At 50.7% G+C, this 16,919-nt stretch overlaps 1 protein-coding gene across 1 annotated transcript; it reads right to left on the bottom strand.

Annotated features, from left to right (window-relative positions):
• Window positions 1-920: 920 nt before the first annotated feature.
• On the bottom strand, window positions 921-15,009 carry P2rx1 (purinergic receptor P2X, ligand gated ion channel, 1). The gene is made up of 12 exons (XM_013013231.1): window positions 14,700-15,009; window positions 5,985-6,132; window positions 5,670-5,741; window positions 5,201-5,270; window positions 4,758-4,854; window positions 4,389-4,469; window positions 4,007-4,148; window positions 3,413-3,540; window positions 2,912-3,002; window positions 2,502-2,567; window positions 1,805-1,906; window positions 921-1,692 (listed from the first exon to the last, which is right to left on the bottom strand). The coding sequence occupies exons 1-12, from the start codon at window positions 14,843-14,845 to the stop codon at window positions 1,627-1,629; spliced, it is 1,209 nt and encodes a 402-aa protein (XP_012868685.1). The 5' UTR covers window positions 14,846-15,009; the 3' UTR covers window positions 921-1,626.
• Window positions 15,010-16,919: the final 1,910 nt, after the last annotated feature.

Genomic DNA, 16,919 nt, shown 5'->3' with positions numbered 1-16,919 from the left:
AAACAAAGTAGATGTGTGTCCTCACTTTCTTTATTATACTCCATCCCTTCTTATCCCCAGATCTCTCTGTTGACAAAGCAGGTCAAGCCTTGGGAGCTGTGGCTGGAGCAAGGAGCCCAGGATTTGACTGAGGCTTCTGTCCCTAGCTGAGGTAGCTGAATAAGGATTCATGGCTAAAAGGGTGGTTCTGGCCTGACACACTCAGGAAGAGGCATTTCCTTGTGGTAGTGACACGGCGTGGACCTTGTGCCTCTGCTTGGGAGTGAAGGTGTGCTCATATGTTGTGTTTGCAAGACCTACGCTGTTTAGATACACACTATGGATAGAGGGCTGTGGGAACGTGAAGAACAAGGCGGGGGTGTACACATGAGGGGTAAACAAATCACTACATAGTACATAAGTACACTGCATACTTGCTGAGAACATTTGAGACCCTGCCCAGTCCCAGCACCTGCCAAGAGGTTCTGGCTCCAAGCTAAGTCTCTCATCCTCAATCCAGGACTTAGAAAATTCTAGAACAGTGGCTTTTATATTTTATTTTTTGTGACAATACTAGGGCTTGAACTCAAGGTCTAGGTACTTTTTCACTCAAGTTTGGTGTTCTGCCACTTGAGCCACAGCTCTCTTTCTGGCTTTTTAGTGGTTAGTTGGAGATAAAAGAGTCTCATGGACTTCCCTGCCTGGGCTAGCTTCAAACTGCCATTCTCAGATCTCAGTTTTCTGAGTAGCTAAAATTATAAGCATGAACCACTGACACTTCCTTAGGAGAACAATTTATTTTTGAGTGTGTCAGTCCTGCAAACTCATGGCCTGGGTCCTATCCCTGAACTTTATTTTTGTTCAAAGATTGCTCTCTACCACCTGAGCCACAGCTCCATTCCCAGCATTTTGGTAGCTAACTGGAGATAAGAGTTTCATGAACTTTCCTGCCAGGGCTGGCTTCAAACCATGATTCTTGGATCTCAGCCTCCTGAGTAGCTAGGTGTGAACCAGCAGAGCCTGGCTCAGGGCTCTATCTATGCAGATCACATGGCCATTCCTTCAGCATCTGGTATAAAAGGTACAGGGTGACCCAGGCACTGACATTGCTGAGATGCTCCCCAGGAAGTCACTCAGAAACAGGGCTCAAGCAGACCTGACTCACTGAGCTTTCTGCAATGATAAAAATGTCTTGTGATGTCCAATATATCAGCTGCCAGCCACAAAAGTTCACTGAGCTGAAGTTTCCTTTGTTTTATCGGATTTTAAATCACTTAAATTGAAATCACCACCTCTGTGGCTAGTAGCTGTCATGTTGGAGAGCACAGATCAAAGGAAATTGAGGAAGAGGATGGATAATAACAATGAAAGCCCTGGAAACATGCACAAAGATGGTGGACAGGTGTGTAAGGAACCCTACCAGCTAGAGCCTTCTGGACCCAGAGTGGCCAAAACTGGGATGGGTCTCCCTTGGGGTGTGGAGTTGGAGACAGAGACCTGAATTACACAGTCTCAATTAGTGTCTGCCCCGAGCTGTGGGCACACTTGTGTCTTCTATCCCTCGAAAGACCCCTGCACCATGGCTGGGACACACTAGCCCCAGCCTGAAGCCTTGAGCTACATCCAGGCAGGGCCAGGGGTCGCGGGTCAGGAAGTCCTCATGTTCTCCTGCAGGCCCAGGGTCGAGCTGGTGGCTGCAGGGTCCTGCTCACCCTGTGTGCATCATGGGGGATGTAAGTCAGCCCTGGGGAGGCCCCACCAAACCCCCAACACAGACACAGGGGCCTGCTGTCCTGGAAGGGCCCCACTGAGGGAATTCTCTCACCTCTCCCACCACCATGTCCTCTGCGTATTTGAACTTCTTCTGCTTGTAGTAGTGTCTCTTGGGCAGGATGTGGAGCAGCAGCAAGTCACAAAGGACTGTGGCCTGGGGACAGGAGCAGGGGGATGGAGCATGGAAATCTGGGGGAAAGGGGGAGGAATCTTCTAGATCTTCCTGAAGTCCCTACCACCTTAGTGGTCTTGGTGGAATCCTCAACTCTATACTCAGTTTTCTGGAGATGGGAGGAGGGACTGCAAGCCACCCAGGGGACCCAGCTAGCCCCATCCCACCTCTCCCCTGTCCGTGTTTGGAGCCTCTGTGTCAAATACACTGTGGGTTTAGGGTGGTGGGGTGGGCAGCTGAGCTGTTATGGTTGAGTTTTATTTATTTATTTATTTATTTTCCAGTCGTGGGGCCTGAACTCTGGGCCTGGGCACTGTCCCTCAGCTCTTCAGCTCAAGGCTAGCGCTCTACCACTTGAGCCACAGCACCACTTCTGGCTTTTTTTCTTTTTGCTTATGTGGTGCTGAGGAATCGAACCCAGGGCCTCATGCATGCAAGGCAAGCACTCTACCACTGAGCCATCTTCCCAGCAACCTATGGTTGAGTTTTAGAGTGAGGAATTTGTTGCTGCTGCTGCTGTTACTGAATGTAGATGAAGAGAGGCTGACTCCAGCACCACGGCCATGTATCCACTTACCACCCCGAAGATGCCAATCCCAGAGCCAATGGTGGTCATGGTGGGAATGATGTTAAACTTTCCAGCCTGGGGGCAGCCCAAGGGAAGGCAGAGTCAACAGACCTAGGATGGGGCCTTCACCAGCATTCCCCTTTTGACTCTGTCCCTCACTGCCTATGGCTCAGGGTTCTGACCTGTCATGGAAATTAGATGCCAAGGAGCACATCTGAGTTTAGACCTGGACTCTGTCTTACTGGACCCAAGAAAATGGCATGGCAATCACCACTGGTTGCTAAAGCCTGGCCCTGGATATTGCCAGGCCACCTGTCATCAGCATCAAGACCTTTTGGGAAGACCCCAGACCCTCATCCCTTCCATCTACAGACACCCAAAGTCAGGAACATGGCCTGGCCGCTCCTCTTCCCACTTGCCTTGCCATCCACCAAGATGTCAAAGCGAATCCCGAACACCTTGAAGAGGTGACGACGGTTGGTCCCGTTCTGCATGAAGTATCTGGCAAACCTTGGGGAAGGGTGAGGTGGAGGAGAAGGTCATGGAGACCTCTTCAAGTGGCAGAGCAGCAAGAGAACATTAACCCTGAGAGGTCAGGGAGTGGACCCCCCTCCCCTTATACCGCAGGGAGAAGTTATAAGCCTCTATCCAAGTTTCCCTCTCAGCCTTTGCCCTGACTCCTGCTCCCAGTGATATCCTCAGCCTGTCCCGACCAGGTGGGCCTTGAGGGGACAGAGACCCAGAGCAGAGGAATTCAGGCCTCCAACTCAGGCTCCTGCTTGACCATCTACACAGAGTGGGAGCTGTCCAGGGTCTTCTAGTCCCTTTAGGAGACACTTACTCAATTGAACAGGTTTCTGGGAGTAAAGAAGCCGAGAGGACCCCAAAGAAGAATGGCAGGGGTGTGGGGCTGCAAGCACCTGAAATTGAAGCCTGGAGACAAATCTTTGTCCCCATACAGCCCGTGGAACTCATATACGGGTTTGCAGTGTCGCACGTGCCAGTCCAGGTCGCAGTTCCAGTCGATGGTGATGCCAACCACTCCACCCTGCCAGGGAGATGAGTGTCTAAGATCTGGGAATTCAGGATCAATAAACTCCTGTCTAGCTAGGTGCCAGTGGCTTGCATCTGTAATCCTAGCTACTCAAGAGGCTGAGATCTGAGGATTGTGGTTTGAAGCCAGCCTGGGAAGAAAAGTCCATGAGACTCTTTGTGTGTGTGTGTGTGTGTGTGTGTGTGTGTGTGTGTGTGTGTGTGTGTGTGTGTGTATGTGTGTGTGTGGTTGTGGGGTTTGAATTCTGGGCTTGGGCGCTGTCCCTGCGCTCTTCAGCTCAAGGTGTGCACTCTACTGCTTGAGCTACAATGCCACTTCCTGTTTTCTAGTGGTTTATTGGAGATAAGAGTCCCATGCACACACTAGGCCTGCACCAGGGATCCTGGGGAGGGTGAACCAGGCCTCACAGGCCTATTTGGGATCCTAGACCACTGCTCCCCATGCCTGGTGCTGCCTTTACCTTTATTGCCAGGGTGCTGAAGTCCTGGCCAGACTCCTGCACCAGGTAACCGAGGCTGAAGACAGGGCACAGAGGGTGCAAGGTTTTGTGATGCAAGCAGCTCTTCATATAGGTGACATTTACCTCTTCCACCAGGTTGCGTCTGTTGGGGCAGAGGACATTGACTGCAGCCATGTGTCAGCTGAAAAGGCTCCCACTGTCTCCCACAGTGCTTGAGGACTCTCCCAGGCTCCAGAAGGATCTTTGAGTGGCCCATCCCAAGGGTGCAACCCAGGCTTCGGCCCACAAAGCGAGAGTAGCAGGAAGGAGGAAGATGGCAAGGGTTGGGAGCAGCTGGAGTGTCCAAGAGCAGCCTGAATGTCTCCCAACATTTCCCACAAACCTGTTGACCTTGAAGCGTGGAAAGCTGATGCTGTTCTTGATGAAGAGGGTGAAGTTCTCGGCCTCTCGGAGAAGGGCAGGACTGGGGGAGGACCACACTTGCTCACCACCCCTCCCCAGGGGCACCCAAGTGCTCCTCAGCGCCAGGCACAGAATGGCCTGAGGTTCTGCAGCCGCACAGCCACGCAGCCATGAAGCCACGCAGCCGTGCAGCCTCACAGGACTTCAGCAGGGTGGGGACTCTCTGGCCTAGGTTACTTAATGGGGTGTAGATGGGGTGAGGAGAAGCAGGATTAGGCCCCTTGCAGATCCAGATGACTCTGTGTCAGCTGGGAACCCTATCCCCACAGAAAATACAGGCATTAGTTACCGTGGGACCTTGTCATCCACCTCCACAGGGCACCAGCCAAAGATCTCACACGTACGTACAGTATCATTGAAGGCCACACACTTGCCTGTGCGGATACCTGCAGGAAAGGAAGAGCCCCTGGGTCCCCATCTTGGGGTGGTAGGAGTAGGTAAGAGGCCTGTGGGTCCCCACCCCAAGACGGGGACCCACAGGCCTCCTACCTATCCCCACAGGACGTAGGAGGTCCCATGTTGGGACAACAAGGACACAGAGCTGAGTAAGGAAACACATCAAGGTGTGTGCAGACCCACAGAACCAGGATGGTTTGGAGGGAAAGACAGGACAGATGCCCTGGTGAAAGACAGTCTGATGGGTGGCTGTAGAGAAAGGCAGAGTGTGGCCTGAAGGCTTGGAGCTTGGCATCAAGAGCAGCCACGGGGGTGCCAAGAGGATGCTAGCCTTACCTTGGGCTTTCCTTTCTGCCTTCCCAGGCGTACAGCCATTGTCATCTTTGCACAGGCCTCCTTCTGGGTTCTGGGGGAGGAGAGGTACTGGCCCCAAGCTCTCCCACCCTTGGGGTCTCAGAGAAGGCATGAGGCAGAGTCTCAAGTCTGTAGGGTGAGCCCTTCTCCCAGACTCCTTGTCCCTAGTCCCCACAGTGCCAACTGAATTCATGCCCAGCTCCCCATCACAAGTATCAACTGGCAAGGCATAGGGAGGTGGGGGGAGGGAGGGCTAAGACTCAGCATCCTATCTGGCATAGAGCCAGAAGAAGGCTCAGCGCTACCCATGGCTGATGGTCATTTTGTGGCTCTCTGCCCCACATTCCATCATGGACACCTGCAGAAGCTGCCCTGCTGCACCTGCAACACCCATGGGTCCTCCTCTTCCCTGGGATTTCCCCAGTGGTCCTGGCAGAGGCAGCATCCTCACCTCTGCACAGTAGCCTTGAGCCTGCTGGGGGGTCACAATGAAGTTGGTCATGACCACAAAGGAGTTGTCCCCCTGAAATGAGGGGGAGACAGAAGCTGGAACAGTGGCATATTACCCAGCAGGCTTCAGAAGCCCACCTGACAACCAGCACCCTCCACATCCTGTGATGTTACAGAAGCGTGATAGCACCAGATTCCCAAGGAAACTGAGGCCCAAAGAGCAAGGAGTTGTACTGGTCCCACAGGAGGTAAAACAGAGACCTCCCAGGCTGGAGTCAGGTCTGTGGGGAGAAGGTGCACCCCTAAGTCAGCTCACCTGTGCTGGGAAGACGTAGTCAGCTACATCCCAGACCTGGGGACCCAGGCTCTGGTGCTGGGTCACTGCCAGGCCCTTAAGCTTCACGGACACACTGCTAATGAGGCCACTTGAGGTCTGGTAGCCTTTCTCGAAGACAAACACCCACCTGTGGGGAATTATGGGTCTGGGCAGGAACTGGGCAGGCCTCTGGCCTTGCTGAAGCCCATTGAATGTGTCATGGCCTTCCCCCATCTCTACCACAAGCTTCACAGTGCTCTCTGGTTCCCAAGAGTGAGAGGCTTGATTGGAGCCAGAACACTATGCCTACGCCTCCTGCTGGCCTATGCCTGAAATTGTATCTTTTTGCCCCGTGAGGACGCTCATTCCCAGGGATGAGACAGACAGACCTACTGAAAGTCACCTACCTGCCAGATGCTTTCCCAAGATCAGGGTTTCCTGGGGCCTGCAGTCTTGCCTCTTCCCAAAGTCCCCCTCCCTCCCTTCATTGTTTCTTTCCTTTCTTTTTAAAATATAGTTTTATTGTTATTACTAAGGTGTGCAGAGTGGTTACAATTTCATAATTCAGGTAATGCTTAGACTTCCCATCATTCGCTTTCCTCCAGTTTTTCCTTCCTGTCCCTGCCCACAAGTTGCATAGTTCATTTTCCACATGGTGTATGCCGAATAGAATGACTGCATTCATTCACTCTTTCTATCTCCCTTTCTGCAACCCCCTCCTTTTGCCCCCTTCCCAAGAAGTCCCAAAAGGGGGGTGTGTGGGGGGGGGAAGCACACACAAAACAGCACTACCATCACTACCACCACCACCAACATAAATAATCCAAGTTTCTGTTTCCTGGAATTTTTGGTAAATAATGTTGGAAATGTTTAGGGCAGTTGTGACCTTTGGGTTCCTCCCCTATTTGTATCCTCCTTTGGTCTCACTGTGTGTGAATGCTTAGAGTCCTGTATAACCTATCATGTCCTATTATATTTTATTTATTTATTTATTTTCTGGTTGTGGGTCTTGAACTCTGGGCCTATGCACTGTCCCTGAGCTCTATCAACTCAAGGTGAGCGCTCTACCTCTTGAGCCACAGTGCCGCTTCCAGTTTTCTGCTGGTTAATTAGAGATAAGAGTGTCACAAGGGGCTGGGAAGGTGGCTCAGTGGTAGAGCACTTGCCTTGCATGCCTGAGGCCCTGGGTTCGATTCCTCAGCACCACATAAGCAAAAAGAAAAAACCTGGAAGTGGCGCTGTGGCTCAAGTGGTAGAGCGCTAGCCTTGAGCTGAAGAGCTAAGGGATAGCGCCCAAGCCCAGAGTTCAGGCCCCATGACCAGACCACCCCCCCCAAAAAAAAGAGTGTCACAGACTTTCCTACCTGGGCTGGCTTTGAACTGCAATCCTCAGATCTCAGCCTCCTGAGTAGCTAGGATTACAGGCATGAACCACCAGTGCCCAGCTCATTATATTTTAGATATTTAACATGATTTGTTCTAGGTACATCCATTTCCCTGCACACAACATAATCTTAGGGCTGGGTATGTGGCTTAGTGGTAGAATGCTTGCCTAGCACGCATGGAGCCCTGGGTTTGATCCCTCAGTATCACATAAACAGAAAAAGCTGGAAGTGGCACTGTGGCACAAGTGGTAAAGTGCTAGTCTTGAGCAAAAGAAGCTCAGAGATGGTGCCCAGGCCCTGAGTTCAAGCTCCAGGACTGGGAAAACAAAACAAAACAAAACAACATAATCTTATCCTTTCTAACAGATGAGTAAAATTCCATTGTGTATATATACTACATGTTTTGGACCCGCACATCTACTTTTCTTTGCTCCTTCCCCTGAGACTGCAGAGCATGAGGGCTTAACGTCTGCTAACTAATACCCAGCAATTGGTTTTGAATACTAGCACCATATCTCCCTGGTTGTGTAGTTATGGTGAGTTATTTGGTCCCTCTATCCCTTACTTTCTCATCTATAAAACAATAATTTTAAAAGTACTTATTAGGCAAGCACTAGCGGCTCATGCCTGTAATCCTAGCTACTCAGGAGGCTGAGATCTAAGGATTAGAGTTTGAAACTAGCCTGGGCAGGAAAGTCCCTGAGACTCTTATTCATCAAAAGAAGCCAGAAGTAGAGCTGTGGCTCAAGTGGTAATGATAGCCTTGAGCAAAAAAAGCTCAGGGACAGGATTGGCACGCACACGTTTATGTTAAACAGATTAATGCCTAGCACAAAGTATAGACTATGTAGACACATTCATTCTGATTCTGCTGCAGAGGGACCAAATAACTCACCACAACCACACAGCCAAGGAGACATGGTGCTAGTATTCAAAACCAGTGTTGAAAACTGGTTAGAGAGAGAGCCACTCCCACCCCACTCCCATCCCCGCCCCATCCCCACCCCCACTGCCAGGTCCCTTCCCATTGGCAAGCAGGCCTCTGCCCCCTGCTCCAATCTCAAGCATGGGGCAGCTGCTTTAGGGAAGTTGCCCATATTCAGAACTCCGCTGCAGGAGAATCAGCTGAGCTTCTTCACATCCCAGGGGATTTTTTTTTTCATCCTAATACCAATACATCACACCATAGATGGAAAATGTGATGCTTGACAGAGTGCCCCCGACTCTCCCCAAGCAGTGAGTGAGTCCTAGGCCCGTCCACCAAGCAGCACTGTACTAGTGTGCCTCCTGGGACCCCTGCCCCCCAATAACAAGCAGCAATGTGCCTGTGTGCCTCTGGGACCTCACCCCCCCCCAACACATACAGACTATGTACTGGGACCAGAACAACATTTCTGGGCTGTGACTGCCTTCAGGCTGCTAGTTTGGGGATCAGAAGGAAAAGTCAAATCTAGCATTAACAATCTCAGTTCTGGTAATAATAGTATAATTATGGCACCAGGTCTGCCACTCCAAAGCCATTCCTTGACCTAGCCTACTATTCCCAGAAGAACCATCAAGGGGGCCTGAGGTCAAGGACACTGGCATCTTCAGGAGCTCCTCCCCCCAAAAAAACAATCTTATTCCTTCCTCTTGCCCCTCTCCTTTTCCTCTTCTTCCCCCCCATCCCCCTCCTCCTTCTTTTCTCTTAGTACCTGTTCAGCACAGACTATTTTTATTTTTTGTGTGCTAGCTTTGGGGCTTGAACTCAAAGTTTAAACATAGTCCCTGAACTTTTTTTCTCTCTTTCTTTTTTTCCCCTGAAGAGTATGATTCTACAACTTGAGCCACAGCTCCACCTCACTTCTGGGTTTTTGGTGGTTAATTGGAGATAAGAGTCTCATAGACTTCCCTGTCTGGGCTGACTTTAAACTGAAACCCTCAGATCTCAGCCTCCTAAGTAGCTAGAATCACAGGCATGTAGCCCTGATTCTTTTTTTTTTTTTTTTGGTGGGGCTTGAACTCTGGACCTGAACGCTGTCCCTCAGCTCTTCAGCTCAAGGCTAGCGCTCTACCACTTGAGCCACAGTGCCACTTCCTATTTTCTGGTGATTTATTGGAGATAAAAGTCTCATGGACTTTCTTGCCCGGGCTGGTTTTGAACCATGATCCTCAGATCTCAGCCTCCTGAGTAGCTAGGATTACAGGCATGAGTCACTGGCACCCGGCTCTGCTTCTTTTTTTAAAATAAGGTCTCAAATGTAGTCCACATTGATTTTGAACTTGCAATTTTCCGCTTCAATCTCTTGAATGTTAGAATATAGATATCTACTGCTATGTCTTGCCAGAATTGTTTTTTAAAAGGGTAAAAAAAATTAAAAAGCTTGAATTGTAGCTCTGTGGTAGAAAGTGTGCTTAGTGTGTGCATGGCCCTGAGCTCCATCCTAAGTACCAATATTAAAAAATAGAGAGGGCTGGGATGTAGCTCAGTGGCAAAGTGCTTCCCTAGCAAGTTCATGTCCTGGGTTCAATCCCTAGTTCCACAAATGACAAAAAAAAATAGAGAAACAAATAAGTGAATATTATAGAATGAGAAATCAGGCTTGACACAAGTACTAACTACTGAACAAACAATGAGAAATCAGGCTTGACACAAGTACTAACTACTGAACAAACAAAAATTCAGAACTCTTCTTCCACAGAACTACCTCTTCCTGCCCACTTGCTCTTCAAAAGGAAGGTTTGTACCAGGCTGAGTACACAACCACACTCCCCTAATTAGAGTGTTCCATTTCTTTCATCACAATGATTGGTTCTGGGGTAGATACACAACCCAGCCTCAGCCAGTAAGAGCTGGACCTGAGACTTTTATTGGAACTCTGGAGGAAGGAGGTGCTCTTGGATCTCCAGGATGGGAAAGGTAAGGGTGTCAGCCTGTTGATGGCCATATTGCCACTACAAGAACAGGAAGCCTGCCTGAGAACAATGCCTCCAAAAAGCAAAGCAGAGCTGAGAAGAGAAGAAGGATCCTGGCTCCCTTCATTGAAGAGCCCAAGCTGGGTCAAAACTTATTCTTTTCATCTCCACAGAGCTTGCCTCCCAGTACCCTAGTCATGAAGGACCAGCTAGACCTGAAGCCTGAATCCATACCCAGTCCTTCCTTTGAAATTCAACTTGGTTTGACCTTTGTCCCAGACACCAAAGGATCTCTAGGGAACTCATCCTCAGTTCTTCCCTTTCCCTCTGCCCACCTGTGTCCTGCCACCTAGGTCCCCTGGCACAGTGCCCAGCACGAAGAAGATGCTAGTGAAGTGGTCCCTACACGAATGTCTCTCAGCAATAACTTATACCCTGATCATTGCATTCCAGAATCACTTAACGATTTTTTTTGGGGGGGGGTGTTGGTCGTGGGGCTTGAACTCTGGGCCTGGGCACTGTCCCTGAGCTCTTCAGCCTAAGGCTAATGCTCTACCACTTGAACCCCAGCGCCACTTGCAGTTTTCTGGTAGTTTATTAGAGATAAGAATCTCACAGACTTTCCTGCCCAGACTAGCTTTGAACCGTGATCCTCAGATCTTAGCCTCCTGAGTAGATAGGATTACCGGCGTGAGCCACTGGTGCCTGGCACTTAGCGATTTCTGAATATATGACTTCAAGAGCTTTGCAAAAGAGGGCTGAGAAGGTGGCTCAGTGGTGGAGTACTTGCCTTGCATGCATGAGGCCCTGGGTTCCATTCCTCAGCACCACATAAGCAGAACAAAAACGGGAAGTGGTGCTGTGGCTGAAGTGGTAGAGTGCTAGCTTTGAGCTGAAGAGCATCCAGAGACAACCTGAGCACCCTATGGGCCATAGGCCTGTGCCATGGCTGGTTCATCTCCTCCAAGACTTCTCAGTCCTCCTACCTAAGAGGCAATCACACATCATATTGGGACCTTCTTGACCCATGCCTCTGGGGAGGCAGGCCATCAATCTTCTCCCCTATCCAGAACCCCTTAGGCTGACCCTACTTTGTGCATGACCCAGCACAACCCTATATCATAAGCTCATTTGGTCACAGTTTGACAGCTCATTGTTCACTTATCTCCAGTGACAGACAGCCATCTCCTAGAGGAAGTCAAAAGAGGCCAGCCTCCAGCACCTCTCAATTCCCCCTGGTAAGTGAAGGAAGTGAGAGGTGATAGAGATCCAGCCTCAGTTTCCCTTCTCAGAACTCAACCTAGTTCTTGGCATCTCAGCCTTTCTGTATCTCTGTCTTTCTCTCTCTGCTTCTCTAAGCTGATAGAAGACTTCCTTCATCTGATCTATGCTTTCCCTCTGCTCCACTCTGTCTCTGTATATTCATCATCCTCAATCTGGGAACTGGAGTTATGTAGCTCTCATGTTTCGCTCTGCCGGTTCTGCCAAATTCACGAGACTGGACATTCAGATAGACATCTAGGAAAAGGAAGCTCCAGAGAAAAGCCCATTTGTCCTCAGGAAAGAGAGAAGTTTTCCCTAGACCCTCTGCCCCAAGTAACAGCAGGAAAACTGAGGCCTGAGAAACCAAGTTTCTGCTGGCTCAGTCTCAGTTGGGGTCTTCTACCCATGCAGCACTTGGGAATTGCCAGATGAGGGCGACAGAGATAATGTAAGTGATGGCCATGGTGGACATTGAAGCCTGGGCAGGAGCAGCGAGAGACCCCGTCTTTTCAACTCTGCTGTGTGCTTTGGCTGTTTCAGTGACCCTCTCTTGAGTTTGCTTCCTTTCCAGGATCCCAAAGCCTTCTTTGGAATCATGAAACTGGTTCCAATTTTGGTTCGCCTCTCTTTAGCCCTGGGCCTCTGACCCTTTCCCCAAACACATGTGGCGTGGCAAAGAGCTGAGGAGACAGACTGTCTTGGGAGGGAAGAGGGAAGAGGGTAGTGGGGAGGTGCGGGCCCTAGAGAGGGACCTGAAGTCCCTGAGGTCCAGCTCAGGCTGGAGGGTAGCTGAGGCACACCCTTAGAAGGGATGGATTTGGTGCTTCTTCTTCCTCTGTGACAACTACACAGAGGGCCTTGGTGCTGCTCACAGCCATGAGTCTCAACATAGCACAGGGAGCCCTCATGCCAGGCCAAGGGCAGCACCCTACTTGGCTTTCCAAGTGACTGGAAGGCTGGGAATGCCAACCTGCAGATAAAGTGCTAGTTCTCCTCCTTGGGGCATCTGAAGTGAAGCATCTGAAGGTGGTGGACATCTAGATCCCTCCCATGCCAAGCGAGCCCATTAGGAAGTCCCCAGAACCCCATGATGGTGAGAAAGAAGGCAAAGCAGCCAGGTGCCAGTGTCCTAGGCTGTAATCCTAGCTACTTAGGAGACTGAGAGTGGAATGGTTCAAGGCCAGCCTAGGCAGAAAAGTTTGAGAGACTGTATCTTGAAAATAACCAGGAAAAAAAAAAGCAGGACTTGGAGAAGGAGCTCAAAGGGTAGAAAACCCAGCCTAGCAAGCACAAAATCCTGAGTTCAAGCCCCAGTATTTCCAAAAGGGAAAAAAAAAAAGGCTAACAGAGGGGCTTTCATTCTAAGCTTTGACTTGTGATGTGAGCTGTGTCACGCTGCTTCTCTCTGGAACTGTTTCCTTCAAATTGAACTAATGTCCCAGATGTCAATCTTTCCTTCCTTCCTTCCTTCCTTCCTCCCTTCCTTCCTTCCTCCCTTCCTTCCTTGCTTCTTTCTTTCTTTCTTTTTTCTTCCTTCCTTCCTTTCTTTCCTTCCTTCCTTTCTCTTTCTTTCTTTCTTCTTTCTCTCTTTCTTTTTTCCTTCCTTCCTTCTATCCCTCCTTCCTTTTATCTTTCTTTCTTTTTCTTTCTTTCTTTCCTTTCCTTCCTTCTCTCTTTCTCTTTCTCTCTCATAGTACAGGGGCTTGAACTGAAGGGTTTGTGCTCACTAGACAGGTACTCTACCACTTGAGACACATCACCTCCCAACCCTTCAAACTGGTTTATGAACAAGAGGGATGCAAAGGCCACAACACAGAAAAGAAGTCCTGGCCTCAGCCTTCCCTGGCTTGCTGACTAGATAGGCAGATTGGGCAGAGGGAAGGCTTCTTGAGATACTGAGCCTTCAGGGTGTGTTCACTGTTTGGGTCACTGGTCAACCCACCTCGGTTCCATCCAGTAGTCCTAGGTGGAATCATAGCAAACATGGGAGTGTGAAGAGCAGAGGTGCAGAATTTGCCAGGTGACCTCTGGTCCCCAGCAGAGACTCACCCCTACAAGTCTCCTGACTCCTGAGGCTCTAGGAGCCCTCTGCGGAGCTGCCTGGTGCACCACACGCAGGAGACACATGCCACTTGATTCACATTATTTTTTAATGCTGATACTGGGGCTTGAAATCAAGGCCAGTACATTCTCCCTTAGCTTTGCTCCACTCAACACTGTTACTCTACCACTTGAGCCACACCCCCACTTCTAGCATTTTGCTGGTCATTGGAGATTAAGAGTCTCAGCTCAGGCTGACTTTAAACCATGATCCTCAGATCTCAGCCTCCTGAGTAGCGAGGATTACAGGTGTGAGCCACCAGCACCCAGCTTACTCAAACACTTCTAACTGAGGGCAGCTGCAGACACAGCCCCAGGGACACACCCAGCAGCCACATTATTGGTTACAGGCCCAGACACAGAGTGTAGGTTGGCCTTGGAGCTCTGTGCAGGACACACAGGCACCCACATGACACAAGGACAGGCCTGCCCTGGCTTCTAGGACAATCAGACTGGTTTCAGAAAAAAAAGTGTCCTCTGGGTGGTAGCCCCAGGACAGCCTGTGGCTGGGGAGGACCCCTGCAGCACCACCAGCAGAGCTGACCAGAAGGAATTGGCGTCCCTGCTCTCATCAAGCCACCCTTGAGGCCAGGTGTTGAGAATCTGAGAGTTTCTCAGCTTCCAGGATCTCAAGGACCCCCAGGATGTCCCTAACTCAGACCAGGAAGGTAAGAGGAGAGTTTGTGATCCACCATGAGGTATAGCTTTCAGCTCAGCAGAGTAGCATCATGAGTTTGTGGAAGAACAGAGCTAGAGTCTGGTAAGCACCACTCATTACTTGAAGAAACCATTTGCTGGACTCAGTTCCTCAGGGCCTGACATTGCCTCCATCACCACATGACTGGAGCAGATGTCTCCTCCTGCCTCAGTGTCCCCATCTTGACAGTCAATTAGCAGGGCTTTCCTTTCCTTCTGAACAGCATGGTGCTGATCAGGAGTGTCTCCCAGCACATGGAGAGAAAGGGGGCCTTTGTGGCATCCTGGAGCTCAGAGGACAGGTCCAGGTTGGGGGCTGGGGCACAAAGGTAGCGGTGGGAAGGGGGGAGGGAGACAGGAAGGGGACAAAACTCACCCAACAACATAGGTCAGGACCACCAGTTGGATCACCCGGAAGATGACACCAACCTTCTTGTTGCGTACCAGCACCATCCGGGGGGTGTCATACTCGAAGAAGAAGGCTGCCAGTTCATCCTGCAGCTGCCGCCTCCGCTGCGGCATGACCAGCCAGAAATGAGCCCCGCAGAGTCTCTGCTTCAGTGAGCACCCAGGTCTGCAGCAGCAGAGCTTCTCCCTGGCCCCTCAGGGCAGGGAAGGTGGGGTCAGAGGTCACGAGTCCCAGGTTAGCTAGAATCACAGAGTGGTCAGAGGAGCTCTTGGTTCCTGGCAAGCAATGAACTGCCGGCTGGTTGTGCCCATGATAATAAATTCCCAAAGATAGACAGAGGCGGGGCTGGTGGGGCCACCCAGGCCCAGCCCCCACTGCCCCCTAGGCTCCGCCTGGGCCCTGCTGAGCCTCCGGAAATAAGGGCTGTTGGCCGGAAACCACCAACCACTGGTCACACAGGCAAAGATAAAATTACCAGCCACCTCCCAATCCTTAGGAACCTGGCAAGACAGAGCTGGGGGTTCTAGCCAGGGCCTGGGTATAAGCTTGATGGCCTCAGTCAAGAACTGCTTCAAAGCCAGGAACCATTTATATCCCTTTCTTCCATACCCTATTACCCCACCACCACCCCCATACTCACAGGGTTGGTAGGCAGCTCAGTGCATAGGGACCTGCAGGGAGAAAGACAGAAAAAGGAAGAGGGCAGTTCACATCCTTTTGCCTGGTGTTGCCTGTCTACACTCTGTCCACCATCCATCCTTCCAAAGTCAAGCCCGGCTTATGCCCATCAACTTCAGCATCTGGCTGGTGTCTCCACTCCCAGCTTCCTGTCTTCCCATCATCCTGTCCTGGTCATACTTCCCCATCCCCACTTCAGTCGACGCCAGCAGAGAGGAAGAAGGCAGATACCTAGATAAGCCAATCACTGCATATGTCCCATATTGCCATGGGGGTCTAGTGCCCAGCTTGCTTGACACCAGACATCTCTGGCTTTGCCACCTGTTGGGGTTTGGAGTGCTGCCTGGCCTCTGAGCCTACTTCCTCATCTGTCAAGGGGGACATAATGGCATGTCCTTAGAAGTGGAGGCCTCTAGAAAATGGATCTTGACAACAGAGGACAGAGGACTTGAGGCCACTGTTGAGTTTGGGGTCCAACTCCTGTGCACCTATTGTCCTCTTCCATGATGATCTGGGCGCTGAGCACCAGGGTCTCACACAGTAGAGCTGGGGGCCCCTTCCACCCACTTCTCCTTTTGTATATGAAGTTTAGAGAGGAGAAATGGGTGGCTCTGAACTCACTGGAGTGGTTCTGGAGGTACCAGAGGTTCCAATTTGAAGCAGGAGCCACCCTAGTCCAAGCTGCACCCCCTGCCCCCAGCTGATAGGAGTCTTCTTCCTGACAAGCCATTAGCAGGGAAATTGCTCTGGGCAGGAAGCCAGGCCCTTGGGGCTGGGAATCTTCAGGGCCCTCAGCTGCCTGTGGACAGAGTTACTTTCTGGAAAGCAAAGGGGCTGCAAGGAGGTAAGATCCACAGCCCCTCTTAGCACCCCTCCTCCTTGAAGAGCTCAACCCCCACCACCAAAGAGTCACTTCCATTCCAGCAGGGACCTCAATGGACCAGCACCACCACCTAGGGGGTTCGTGAGAATCATATTCCACACTTTTCCAAGGAAAAGTCCAGAGATGGTAGGATCCAGAACTGGAGCGTCTAGCACATTCCCTTGGCCTGGTCTTGACCCCAAGCTAAAGATCCTTTTCCTCTACCAGCTGACCTCATAGATGATGTTACAGGAGGCCCTGGATATGGGCTGCTTGTGGTAGGACTAGGTGGGTGCTGAGATTTAGCTGTCCCTGCACCTCTCCCCAGGGACATTCATTCTCCTGACACCCACAGCAAATTCTGGAAAGGGGCAGACAATAAATGAGAGATGAAGAAAAGAGGGACAGGATAGGATGGAAGGAAGGGGAAAGAAAGGCAGTCATTGTCCGGTCTATCTCTCTCAAAACACCACTATTTTCTCCTTCCCTTCCTCCCCCTCCTCCTCTTCCTTCCACTTCCTGCTCTTCCCTTTCTTCCTTCAAGGATCTAGGCTTAGACAAGGACAGATGGAACAATAGACAGATTGACTTGCTTGGAGCACACACATATGCTTCTATTACCACCTGGGTATTGGCCTTGGAATTCA

The sequence above is a fragment of the Dipodomys ordii genome, unplaced genomic scaffold, assembly GCF_000151885.1.
Source record: "Dipodomys ordii isolate 6190 unplaced genomic scaffold, Dord_2.0 Scaffold19, whole genome shotgun sequence".
Classification (NCBI taxonomy): domain Eukaryota; kingdom Metazoa; phylum Chordata; class Mammalia; order Rodentia; family Heteromyidae; genus Dipodomys; species Dipodomys ordii.
This window is presented reverse-complemented; position numbering and strand designations above follow the sequence as displayed.